Source organism: Panicum virgatum, chromosome 1N (assembly GCF_016808335.1).
Source record: "Panicum virgatum strain AP13 chromosome 1N, P.virgatum_v5, whole genome shotgun sequence".
In the NCBI taxonomy this organism is placed as follows: Eukaryota; Viridiplantae; Streptophyta; class Magnoliopsida; order Poales; family Poaceae; genus Panicum; species Panicum virgatum.
In genome coordinates, this window is record NC_053145.1 from 54,034,166 (window position 1) to 54,046,767 (window position 12,602).

The 12,602-nt window shown below is 45.4% G+C and overlaps 1 protein-coding gene and 1 pseudogene across 4 annotated transcripts; one reads left to right on the forward strand and one right to left on the reverse strand.

The window, feature by feature from the left end:
• The first annotated feature begins 209 nt into the window (after positions 1-209).
• LOC120656697 (protein NUCLEAR FUSION DEFECTIVE 6, mitochondrial-like) lies at positions 210-2,709 on the forward strand. Of its 4 annotated transcripts, XM_039934883.1 has the most exons (4): positions 210-518; positions 633-754; positions 2,014-2,055; positions 2,270-2,709. In XM_039934883.1, exons 1-3 carry the CDS (start codon positions 385-387, stop codon positions 2,031-2,033), a joined length of 276 nt encoding a protein of 91 aa, XP_039790817.1. In that variant the 5' UTR covers positions 210-384; the 3' UTR covers positions 2,034-2,055; positions 2,270-2,709. The 4 variants fall into 4 exon arrangements, with proteins under 4 accessions (XP_039790817.1, XP_039790816.1, XP_039790815.1 ...); XM_039934882.1 differs by having other exon boundaries at positions 211-518; positions 2,014-2,703; XM_039934881.1 differs by having other exon boundaries at positions 214-518; positions 1,603-2,703.
• A 2,092-nt stretch (positions 2,710-4,801) lies between these two features.
• LOC120656698 lies at positions 4,802-7,900 on the reverse strand (annotated as a pseudogene).
• Positions 7,901-12,602: the final 4,702 nt, after the last annotated feature.

Genomic DNA, 12,602 nt, shown 5'->3' on the forward strand with positions numbered 1-12,602 from the left:
CAATCTTCTACCACAAGTTCTGACCTGATTCGTTGTAGGCCTTCAGTATATCGGTCAGCCCAGTTTGGCCCACCGCTGAAGAAAGGGGGGATGTTCGGCTCGTTTTATTTTGTCTTTTGGGACGGATAATAGGCCCTAAAAGCCCAACAATACGATTCTTAGCAACGGCCGCCGCATTCACTTCAGCTTTTAAGCCCGCCAAAACAGTCCCCGCTATAATGGGCTCCAAGGAAAGCAAACACCATTCTGATCCTGCCAATCGTGGCGCCGCCACCGCCGCCGCATCGCATTCCCCCGACACGCCGAAACCTAGCTCCTCAATTCTCACTGCCGACCTCTGACCTCCCCCCCTCCCCGGTCTCCGTACCCGGAACCCGCGGCGAGATGGCCTCGACATGCTTCCGCGCCGCCGCTCGTGTGGCCTCCGCCGTCGGCCGGTCGGCGGCGGCGGCGGCCCGCCCCGCCCCCTTCGCGGGCCGCGCCGCCTCCGCTGCCAGCCGCGCCCCGTGCTTCTCCAGGTGACGGTCGCCGCTCCTATGTTCCCTTGTCGTTGTCGTTGTCGCATTAGTGCCGTGAGCCCGTGAGGGCGTCCAGTGCCGGATCTGTAATGGACGGACTGTGGCGGCGTGCAGGGTTCCGGTGGAGCTCGGGTGCTGCGCGGGGTTGTCGCTGCTGCCGCTGCACAGCGCGGTGGCGGCGGCCAGGCTGACGTCGCGGCTGAGCACGGATTCGAGCTGCCGCGCTCTCTCTCAGGGTATCCTCTGTCGCACCTATCCCGGGCTTTAACATCGTAAGATTATGCTCTTGTCCGTGTTTGCTTTCCATTTGGCTGAGAGCAGCATTTGTGTATTTTGTTTTCCTTCCCTCACGAGTAGATTCATAGCTCTGCGTCACTGCGTGCTTGAAGAAACTGGTGTGATTGTTTGATCAACCCACAGATAAGTGGCACTAATATTCTGTTATAACATCGAAATGTCATCCTAACCATTTTAGCTGGCTATGTTCAATAAAAAAAACATCTCTATTTTTCCGAATGCTGTCTGCTACCCCTGCAATGTGTAAGTGTAATACATGATTGCCTTAGTCTCTGAACTGAAAGTAAAGTACATGTAAAAAAAATGAAGCCATGAATGCACGCATCCTTCATTTGATGGCTATATATTCAAATAGAAGTGACAATATCCTTTAGATGCTTTCAGTATTGTGATTCTTGTGCATGTATAGGAAATGTCAAAATAAAGCCATGCCGGATGTCCCTACATTAATTTGGAACTACAATGTACTAGTTATGTTGAAATTGCGTGCAGCAATGATGATTTTCCCTATTCTCTTTCCTCCCACATGGATAAACTTTCTTTAATAGGTAGGAATAAGGCTGTAGTAGATAACCTAGTAATTTTCTAGATTACAATCTCTGTTGTGAGGTTGTTTAGTAGCTCAAAACGTCTTATATGTTTATGTGCTATAGAGAAAATTTCAATCAGGCTTTTTAAAGCAAGACAATATAGTGTTTGCATGCCATGATGATTCCTCAGATTCACTTATTCAAAAATTTTCTTTTGTGAGCTGAGGTCAATTAAGTAAGACATTTGGTTTCTGCAGGCACTGCTGCAGGCACATGACTTTGCTAGTTCTTGAAAGATTTTACTGGGAGCTTGCTGTATGCTTCATACAATCATGAAGAATGAGTACTTTAACATGTGAAATTGTACTGGAAGACTAGAGTTTGTTATTTATCTAAAATTACTAGCTGCCTCTGTTGAGAAATACCTTGGTGCAATAATGTGGCATCCTTTTCGAATGTTTTACATGGTAGTTGACCACTCACTAGAGTCAATATGTCTGGGTGCAATGCTTAAATTGTAGTCTTTTTCTTTCTTTCTTTGCATTTTTATTTGAGACTCCTGTTTGCATTTTGAGAGAGCTGCATGCTTGCTTGATATTTTTATTCAACAGAGAATTTTAATCTGGTCGCCGTTGTAGTTTACCATATGATCACTCTTCTTTTCTCAGATGAAAATGATGGTACGTGAAACATTTACGCAGTGTCTTAAGGTGGGTGCTTGGATATTTGGCAATGATGCATGCTTGTTACTGCAGCAACCACATTTTATAGTCATAGAAGCTTTAGAGCCAAACTTGTAAAGCCTTCTTTTGCTACTGTGGCGGCTCACTTGCAATGCTATACACTGTATGCTTCACACTTATAATTGAACAATGATTAAATGTCCAATCCTCTGATGTATGCTTTACCTTTTGTTTTATATAGAGATGGGTCTATCTGTTCGAAGGTGATAAACTGCTGGAAGACCTGCTCATGTCATGCTATGGGCTGAAATGATTTTTTTAGAGTAGTTATCAATATGAACGTCGGCAGCACTATTTTTTTTACCTTATCTACAATCTTGCTATATGGTATTGTTCAAGATTTTGAGTTAATGCCTTTTGATATCCTTTGATAAAAAGAAAACATGCAAGAACTAGTATACAATCTTGCTATATGGCTTGCTGATGTCCGGGCTGTATTCGCTCAGCACAATTCAGAATGGCCCTATGTTATAATAGGGAGGAATGTTTGATAATTGTTGTTGATGAGTATACTAGTATTGCATATGCTACCGGTTTCTTTAAATTTGTGGATGAGATTGTCCGGACCTGAATAGTGTGGTTTCCTACTTTGAGAATCAAAGTTTGCTTTGGTTTTGTCTAGCTGTGAATGGAAAGTCTCTCGTGTATGTTTAATTCTCTAGTAAGTACTGCTCTCATTATCGATAGCTACCATGAATACGATTCAAATCAGTTTTTGGATTCCAGTTCTCGTCTGAATATATATTCGTTTGAAAGAGGAGCTGTGATTGTGCGTCTCGCTCTTGTGTTCTTGCTGGAAAAATTCCGTCACAGAAAAAATGTGCGTCTGCTCTCTATGGGCACTGGAATTCTCAAGCTTGTGAATCTGCGATGATAACTTGATAAGGCCGGACGGCCAGGATTGGAACAACTTTAGAGGTGTGGCCAAATGGGAAGGCGAGGCTGCTCTCTATCGCCACGGCCCTTTATTTCAAAAAAAAAAAGAAAATCGCCCCGGCCTGACAGCATTTCTCACCTGCACAATGTGTGATCAGGAGCTTGTATCAACTGATCATATCCTAGTTTCATTCTCATCGGCCAAGCAAGCCTGGTGGTAGTCTGGTAGATTCTGAACCGGTTAGGGGAATTCGCTGACTCGCTGTCAAAGCCCAGACGCCAACACTTAGAGCATCTTCAAGAGTTTCTCATCTCTCTTCCACATCTTTGATTTTTAAGAGAGAAAAAAAGAAAAAAACATTCTCCAATAATTTCTCATCCTACTTTTTTATTTTCTAACAATTGATAAATTGGGTGAATGTGTGCCTAAATATACGCACTCTTTCCGTCGTTTCCCATCCGACTCGCCGCTCATTTTTCCCCGTCGCGCGTTTTCTTCCCGCGTGCTTCTGTCCTTTGCGCCGCACCTCTTCCTTAGCGCTGCCGCCCAACGCCTGGCCGCCCTGCCCTGTCCGCCGGCCTGCTGTGGATGTGCCTAGCTGCCCTACCCTCCTCCGCTTGGTAACGCGTGAAGATGCAGGAGAATGATGTACAGCTCACAGCCACTATGTACGCTGTAGGGGTCGCCTCTTCTTGGATGCTAGCTTGTCTATGCATGATGGAAGAGCAATAGTAGAAATGATATGATGACGATTACTCTGATTAAATTCTTCGAAACCATATGCTAATTCGAGGAGGAGGCCTGCTGCTGCAAGGGAGGGCGCGGCCGGCTGCAGGAGACGGCGGCCGGATGGAGGGAGGCGCGACAGAGAGGCGGCGGCGGCGATGAATCACGAGAGGACATCTTCCAAGGTCTTGTTCGGTTAATCCCCTCCACGTGGGGAGGGAGATTGGAATAGATTGTGGGGAATTTTAATTTGTTAAGGATCTATTCCAGGTAACGCGCGTGACTGGGAGCACAGGTATCGCAGAAAGGGATCCGGTCTACATGCGACCTTCCAAGAAAAGAAGGTACCTAAGAGAGAGTTGAAGCAAATAAATCGGTAATTTCCAAATGAGACGTTTAAATTGAATTCTAATTGTACCATTGAAATTTCTTGTAATGAATTCTTCAAAATAAGATCTCAGTTGACTATATTTCAATCGTTTTCAAGGTGGAACATTTTTCTTTAAAATGGAACAAATTTATTGTAAAGTTGGAACAATTGTTTTCAAGATGGAACATTTTGTTTGAAGTGTAACAATTTTATTGTGGCTTTAAAATTAAATTGTTCTATCTTCAAAAATATTTTTAAAAAATCATCCAAATATAGTCGAGCATAGTTTTATTTTGAAGATTTTATCATAAGAAACACAACGGTGTACAATTAGACGGCCTGGCATCTACTCTGACGTCCATGGGACCATGGCGCAATTCCTGCACGTCATCAAGCGATACGGACATGACTTTGTAGCTAAGCCCCCGCTCGACTCTTACTGTGTAAATCCTTATCGCGTGTGATGGCCTTTGCTGTACTGCGCCCGTTTTATTCCTTCTAATACAATATAATCCGCAGCCCTCCTCCATGTATAGTTTTTTTTCTCCCTACGATTTCAAATCCGTCAAAGATTAGATCATCTTTTAAACTCTGCCAGAGAAGAACAGGGGCATCCAAATGGATCTACACAAGGATGCCGTGGAAATTTCACATGACCACACCATTTAGTGCATAAATTGTTGGGGCAGACACAGATCGAGGTGTTAGCTTAAGTTGTGTAAAAAGAAAACAAAATCACGTAAGAAGATCTGAACGGGCATTGTTCATCACATCATACTTATAAAGCCGAAGTGCTCTGTACACTAACACATCCCCACAGCCAAATTGTCAATTTACAGGAGTCAAGTATGTTTCGTTGAACATACAGGAAAGTTGTTCATGTTATGTTCAAAACTTCCATCATCAGGAATGGGGCACAGATATATGCTCTTGTTTTTCCTTAATACGCTATATACTAATTTCAAGTATTTAGCAGCTGATTTCACTCATATTGCTCTTGCCACGCGGGAATTACCAATAGCTTTCACGGTTTGGCACCAGCTTCTCTGGGACAGGCAGAAACGAAGAGCTACATCATAGAAAAGCCAGTGACCAGGGGAGCTTTCCTGTCCTTGACATCTTCACCAGTGCTCTCTCTCAACACCAGCGATCTGATTGGCAATGGCTGCCTGCTCCTTGACTTTCTTCTTATCAGCTTTCCTTTGCGCGCGCTTTATCTCCTTTTGCATCTTCTCTCCCGCTTCGGCTCTTTTCTTCTCCAAGATCAACTGTTTTTAATCGAGGTACACAAGAGGGTTTGAAATTAGATAACCAATTCTACCCGTTTCAAATAGAACTACTGTTATCAAGCATACCTCAGTATTTCTCATCTTCTGCCTGGCCTTTGCGATCTTGTTCCTCTGCCAATCGTCAATATCGGTTTCTTTCCTTTTCAGCCTAATTGATTTAAGTAAGATTAGTAGTGCTCTGATTAGGGGAAAAATATCAAAGACCGTTGGGCTATCAAATTTAAAATTTCAACACTCATAAAAACATTCAAAATTTCAACAATTAACGCATAGTGACTACTCACAGGAGCTCCTATTTTCATACCAACACCAATAATGAATTGACCTTGTTACTTCAAACATGATTTCAGGATAAAGGAATAATGGTGGTGCACAATTATCTAATGGGCCAATTGAAAATAAGATATGATCATCATAGCAATACAAAATCGTTATACTATGATTCTTTCTATGAGTTAATGATAAAATAGGTTATTTACAGAAGCAAAAAATAAAGATGTTATGAAAGATGAGATAAGAGGGATTACTTTTCTATGAGCTTTGCAACCTGTGCATCCTTCCAGGCAACCAACTTGGCATGGACAAAATTGCCTTGGGGTTTTAACCCAGAGGCTGGGAGCCGTCTCTCCATCCTTGGCACTGGAACTGGACAGTTATCACCATCTGAATCGCCAAATGCACGATCACTATGGTGGCCACACTCAAAGGCACCATCAGACTCAAAATTCCAATCACGAGCTGCAATACACATGATTGTCTCAAAGTTCAGATTACGCAGAAGATCTGATGAACCCCATGAGATTCAGACCACTACCTGAGGATATACGAGATGACACAGTCTCAGCCTGCCATTCCTTTTGATCACCTCCCTCATCCTCCCCTTCACTGACTTTGGGCAATCTCCATTCATTGATAGCATCTATTGCCCCCACACGCTGACGGAAGTTATGTGAGGAGCGAACTCAGCGCATCAATCTAGCTGGTGTGGCCTTGTGGATGAATCTTGGAGGCATTTGATTAGGCCCATCAACTGCATATTTGAAATTGGTTTACTCAGCATGCCCTGCAAATATAATGCGCATCTGATCTATGAACAAGAGAGACAAGTGAAAGGTGGTACCTCTCCTATCCAGCCTGGGTGTCTGTATTCTGATGTTTCGTGGTGTAGCAGAAGGCTTCATGAAATCTGCTCTGGTTGGCAACCTCCCTTGTTCTTCTTCCTGCAGTAGTATATTTTGATTGTTAATTTCTGCTTCAGTCTGGGTTATGAAAGATCAAATGAATTGAGAAAATAACAAAGTGCTGATAAAACTGGGAGCTGCATGTAACATTTGGATGGAATCACACACTAAATAACCCGATTATTGTTTGATAATACAGAAGTTAAGCAAATAAGTGCAACAATCAAGACCAGTCGGTAAATACAGCTCTGAATTTTGGCCCTTCCCAGAATTGGCAAACAGAAAATGTGACAACTCACAACAAGCCCAAATCGTCAAAAGTTCAAGCTTTGCTGTTTGTAAGTTAACTCGCCTGGGAATTTCCTGACAATTCGACTACTTCAGCAACATTAACCCATACAAAATTCATGAAAAAAAACCGAGAGATGGTACGAAATCGAGCCATTTGTTCCTATAAGGCATGGATGATACTGGGCTACTCCATTCAAGAAAGAAGAAACAACCTACGCTAGAAAAGAAAGTTTAGCATCGATTTGTCGGCATATTCCAACAGCATTCAAGAACCGCGAAATACTAAGTAAGCAATCAAGATCAAACGCAGGCGGCAGGCCAAATCAAGAACCAAGAACCGTGGAGCCACCTCGTCTCGAGCAAGAACCTATCCGGAACAACGAAAAGGGACACCAGGAAGGCAAAGAACAGAAAAACTGACCATCCGGGGCGTGACGAACGAGGCTTCGTCGTCTGCGCCGTGGAGCTCGCGGTCGTCCCCGCCGCCGCCGCGGCTGCTCACGGGGCTGCAGATCGGGGACGGCGATGCGGGGCGGTGCTTGGTGAGCGAGCCGGTGCTCCACGCGGCGCAGCTGCCGTAGGACGAGGCCGGGCGGCGGCCGTAGTGCCCGCCGCGCCCGCCCATGGCGGCCATCGCGAGCAGCATCTGCGTGCTCCGCCCCACGGAGGCCTCGACCTGGGGCGCCGGGTCCGGCTCCGCATCGGCGGCGTAGCAGGGAGCGCCCTGCGAGGCCTCGGAGCGGGCTGGGGAGGAGCCCGGCGAGACGCGGGAGGCCGCGGTGGGCTCGCCGATGCAGGGGAGCGGGATCGGGAGCCGGGGGAGGTGGTCGGCGCGGCGCACGTTGGTGCTCCCGCAGGAGGAGACGCCGTCCAGGACGGGGGCCGGGGCGCCTGCGGCGGCGGCGGCGGCCATCTTCTTGGTTTCTCGCTCTGCTCCTTCAGAAGTTCAGAGTTGAGGCCTTCACCCTCCCCCTCTCTCTCTTCTTCTTGATTAGTTGCAGAGCGCGCGCGGGCTGGAGGCCCCTACCGCCCGGTGGAGGGGCGGCTGCCGCCCGGCAGGGGGCGGCAGGCAGGCCGACCGCCCGGCACGGGGGCGGCAGGCTCCTCCTAATATAAAAGCTAAGGTCCCTTCACACCTGCATTTGCAGTAAACAACATCTATAAAAGGAAAAAAGAGAGACGTGGTGTGAGGGAGGGAGTTGCAACAGCGAAGTCCTGCCGGATTCCGCACTTGTGATCTGCAGGTAAGTTACGTATGAATCCATTAATATTATAAAGCAATTTAATTTAATTAATGCTATAGTATTAAAATTTCATTTCAGTATTAAAATTTCAGTTTATAGACTTGTTTCTAAATTAATTATAAATTAAAATAGAATTAAGTTTTGGATAGTGAAATATAGTATTAAACTTGTTTCTAAATATTGCAGCATAAGGCAATGGATGCCTCCAATTTTGGAGGATTTTTATGGACCGAAGAAAAATCTAGTATAATACTTGAGATCATGACACATCTTGTAATCAGTAAGAAGTTGGATGTATTAGCGGATGGTACGATAGAGATGGTGTTGTCAAAATTAGTTGAGTTTAAAGATTTCACATTATTTCTAGGTATTACAACGCAAGATATAAAGGAACACCTGCTAGAACGTCGGAAGATATACATGAGGGTATGTGAACTAGCGAATCATCTTAATGTTATTGGATTCTTACAAAATACTTGTGAGATATGGATGCGGTCAGAGGTGTATGAGATGCACATTAAGGTAACTCTTATTCAGTTCTAATCCTGTCCGTCATTTGTAATCTATATTTACGAAATAGTAAAATTATTGTGTAATTATATGCTAGGATTACCCCGAGGACACGGAGTTGATTAACAAATCGATACCAAATTTTCGTAAATTGGTATGTATCTTCGGTGGACTTATGCCGCAAACTAGACGAAGAAGGTGGAGAAGATCTTCGGGTGATAGTTCTTGGCCTCTGCAAGAACAGATGACCTAAGATTCGTCAAGTCATGCTGCACTACCTCAAACACCAACTTGTGTTAACTGGGATGACGATATGGATGACTTCATGTGTGGCAGAACCACCTGAATTATCTCGGCTCAAGTGCGCTGGCCGTCACCATAAAGGCAACACTGACACAAACACACTTCAAACGGAACAATTCTTGGTCTGTCGGGTAACGTCCCGATACAACCACCGGTTCTCAGATCGAACAAGCATACCCCGCACGAAGGCGAGTCCAGAGATATTACAACCACAAATTTTACAACACAAGTATAAAAGTTATTACAAACCAGTTCAAAGTAATATTACAGAACCAAACTTAGTAAAACAGTTATACAAACCATAACTTTAAGTTCAGAGTTTGAAAAGCAGCGGAAAGAGAAAACGACGACTACAACACGTCGCAAAAGTATACCGAGCTAGCCCAAGCAAGGTATCACTCGTCAGGGTCATTGCCGGCCGAAGACGGATCCCACTCAACGGACCAGCCAGGAGGCAAAGAGGCAGGGCCAAGACAAACTAGCGACCTGGTCCTCGAAACTCATACCTGAAAAGGGTTTCAACAGCAAGGCTGAGTATTCTAATACTCAGCAAGACTTAACCGTCAACGGGTATACATAGCCCACATAACTAGACTATGTAGGGTTCTATGAGGCTCTGGTTTTCTTTTTGCTGAAAAGCAATAAAGAATATGTCCTTACTTTCAAATTTTAGCTTACAAGATTCTAGTTGATTAACCATTCTATGTAAGCAACTACTAATCAATCATGGTAGAACTTTAAACAAACATCAGGATTGATCATAATAATGTTGCTCTTATTACTCTGTGTGGCAAAGAGATCAAGCAGTCCCAAACTGTGGGAAGCAGACGATTCGAATCGAATTTGTTAACCCGGTGTAAGGATCGATGGACCAAGAGGGGGGTGAATTGGGCCTTTTTCAATTTCTAAAACAAAGTAAAGCAACCTTAACCTATGCAAAGCTAGTAGGGCACCAATTCACCAACCGGATAACTAAGCTACCTACACAAGCTAAGAGAGATAAAAACAAAGTAAAGCCTAGTAAGGTAGAGCTAAGTTATGATCTCTAAGTCAAGCACATGAGTAAATTGCAAGAAAGAAAATGCTTGAATAAAGAGAGTGGACAAGAGACGACCGGATTTTTTCCCGTGGTATCGATGTGTTGGCACACACCCCTAATCCACGTTGTGACACTCTCAAAGAGTCTTGTCACCTCCCAAGTCACCGAGACGAGGGCGCTCACTAAGAGTCTCCGTTCACCATCCCGGCGTGGTGGAGATCAAGCCACGTACAATCTTCTTCTCCGGGCTCCCACAATTCTTGGGAAGCTCCGCGAGAAACACCCCGATCACCAAGATCGCCTAGGTGATGCCAATCACCAAGAGTAACAAGCTAAGGCCTTCACTTGAGCAAGAACCGATCACCAAGAACGAATGCACACTAGCTTCTCTCTACTCAAGTCCTTAATCTTGCTTTTTGATTGATTGAAAACACAAGTATGTGAATGATGAAGCTCAATGTGGCTCTTGACTATAGTATGAGTGTATGGATGTTGCCTGGTGTCAAGAGTGGGCGAAATGACCCATTGGAGGGGTATATATAGGCAGCTCACACAAATAGAGCCGTTGGAGAAAAGCTGCCAGAAAACTGCGTATCGCCGGTTAATCCGACGTCCCTCCATTTTTCATCGTCGGTTTAACCGGTGAATGTAAACTGCCTCTTCTGAAAACTAGCCGTTACAACTTGGGCAGATTGACCGACGTATCATCGGTTTAACCGGTGAGTGTGGTTGTCCACTGATCCACTGAAAAACCAAGTCTCTGGACAACTGCACCGACGTTAACTCAAACCTATCGTCGGTTTAACCGGTGAGTACAACTTTTGAATTCCTCTGAAAAACCATCTCACTGGTCAATTGCACCGACGTCTTGATTTAAACAGCGTCGGTTTAACCGGTGTATAGAACTTGAAATACCCTGGAAAAACCAACTCTGGACCAATGCACCGACGTTAATTTCAAACACGTCGGTTTAACCGGTGTATTGAATTTGTCCAGACTCTGCTGACTTCGTTTAACCGACGTATAGTAAAATGAGAGCGTCGGTTAAACCGGTGTATAGACTTTTTCTGATTTTGTCTTTTCTGATTTGAGTCTTGAATGAAATCCAAATATTCTTGAGATATAGTTTGAGAACCACTTATTTGAACTTCTAGAAACCTGAGTGACCATAGTGTGCATCCATTTTCAAATGATCATGTCCATGCTCAAGTTACTTAGCCTTAACCCCTCTTAATAGTGCGATCACTACAAAACTATAAAACCTATACTAACCTAAGTGTCCTTCTCAACCTTATGACACTTAGGACTAGAAAGATCCTTAGTCTTGACATAAAATTGAGTTGAATACCGAGATCGCCTTTTTGAATAATGAAATTGAGGGGCCTCTTTTGACATATGACCAAATGAGCGATAATGATCTATTAAGCTGCACAAACTCATTAGTCACAATAATGGTTGTCATTAATCACCGAAACATACCTTGAGGGCCTAGATGCTTACAATCTCCCCCTTTTTGGTGATTGATGACAACACAACCATAAATAACGAGAGAGCGAGAAAGATAAAGCAAGATAAACACAAGCGAACTCGAAAAGAAGGATCAAAAAGCTCAACGGCTCAAACGAAATTCATAGATATGTCTCAAAGCACGGCATACTCAAGCGACAAATGTACATATCCATGAACTAACACCAAATGTGATACAAAGAATCAAAGTCCTGATAACTACGAGCTCTCTCTAGCTCTACCCTCCCCCTAACTCTGTGGCTCCCCCTAACACCTCTCCCCCTTTGGCATCAAAGCACCAAAAGGCGAGCTACGGGTCGTGCTGTCGTGGTACGGCGAGGAAGCGGTCCGGGTCGTCGTCGTCGTCGGACGGAGAGCTCTCACCCTCGGTGACAGACGGAAGCTGCTGGTCTGGGTCTGAGCTCACTGGGGGGGTGACTGTCGTGGAGGCTCTCGTGCTGGCACTGCCTGGTAGAGGATCCGTAGAAGTCGTAACCGGGCCAGCGGAAGAAGTATCAATATCCGAAGAAGTGACCGCTGAAGCTGCCGGCTGCGTCGACTGTGGAAGCAGGGACTCCTCTACTGCTCCTCCCCCTGAAGGTGCTGCCTGAAGTGAGGAAGGGAGGACGACCGACTGAACTGCTGACGGTGAGTCCTGAAAGAGTGTGGTCGCTGGCAGTGGAGAGAACAGTGGACGACCGGCAGACCCAAGTAATGTGGACATCGAGAACGTGGTCTCCGGTGTCGCTGAGGTAGCTGGAGCTGCAGTAGGGGCTGGAGCTGGTGTAACGGCAAGCTGAGGTGCTCCAACACCCTGAAGGCCTGGCTGTCCTGGCTGCAGCGGGGCGAGTCCGGTGTGAGAGTAAAGCTGTGAGATCATCCCGAACATCGCCATCATCCCCTGCTGCATCTGCTGAAACTGAGCGTCTGTCCTTTGTGAAACTCTGTCGATAAGCCCGACAAAGCGCTCCTCTGTCGCTGCACGCTCTCGGGCTGCCTCTCTCTGAATAGCAGCAATCTGAGCCTCATGGGCTCTCCTGGCCTCCTCCTGAGCAAGTCTATCCTCCCTCTGCTGGGTCACGAGCTGCTATAGTAGTGAAGTGAGCTCGGACGGCTGAGTCACCTGAGACTCAGAGACTGTAGCAGCTGCTGAAGTCGGAGGAGCTGGCTCTCCTGAA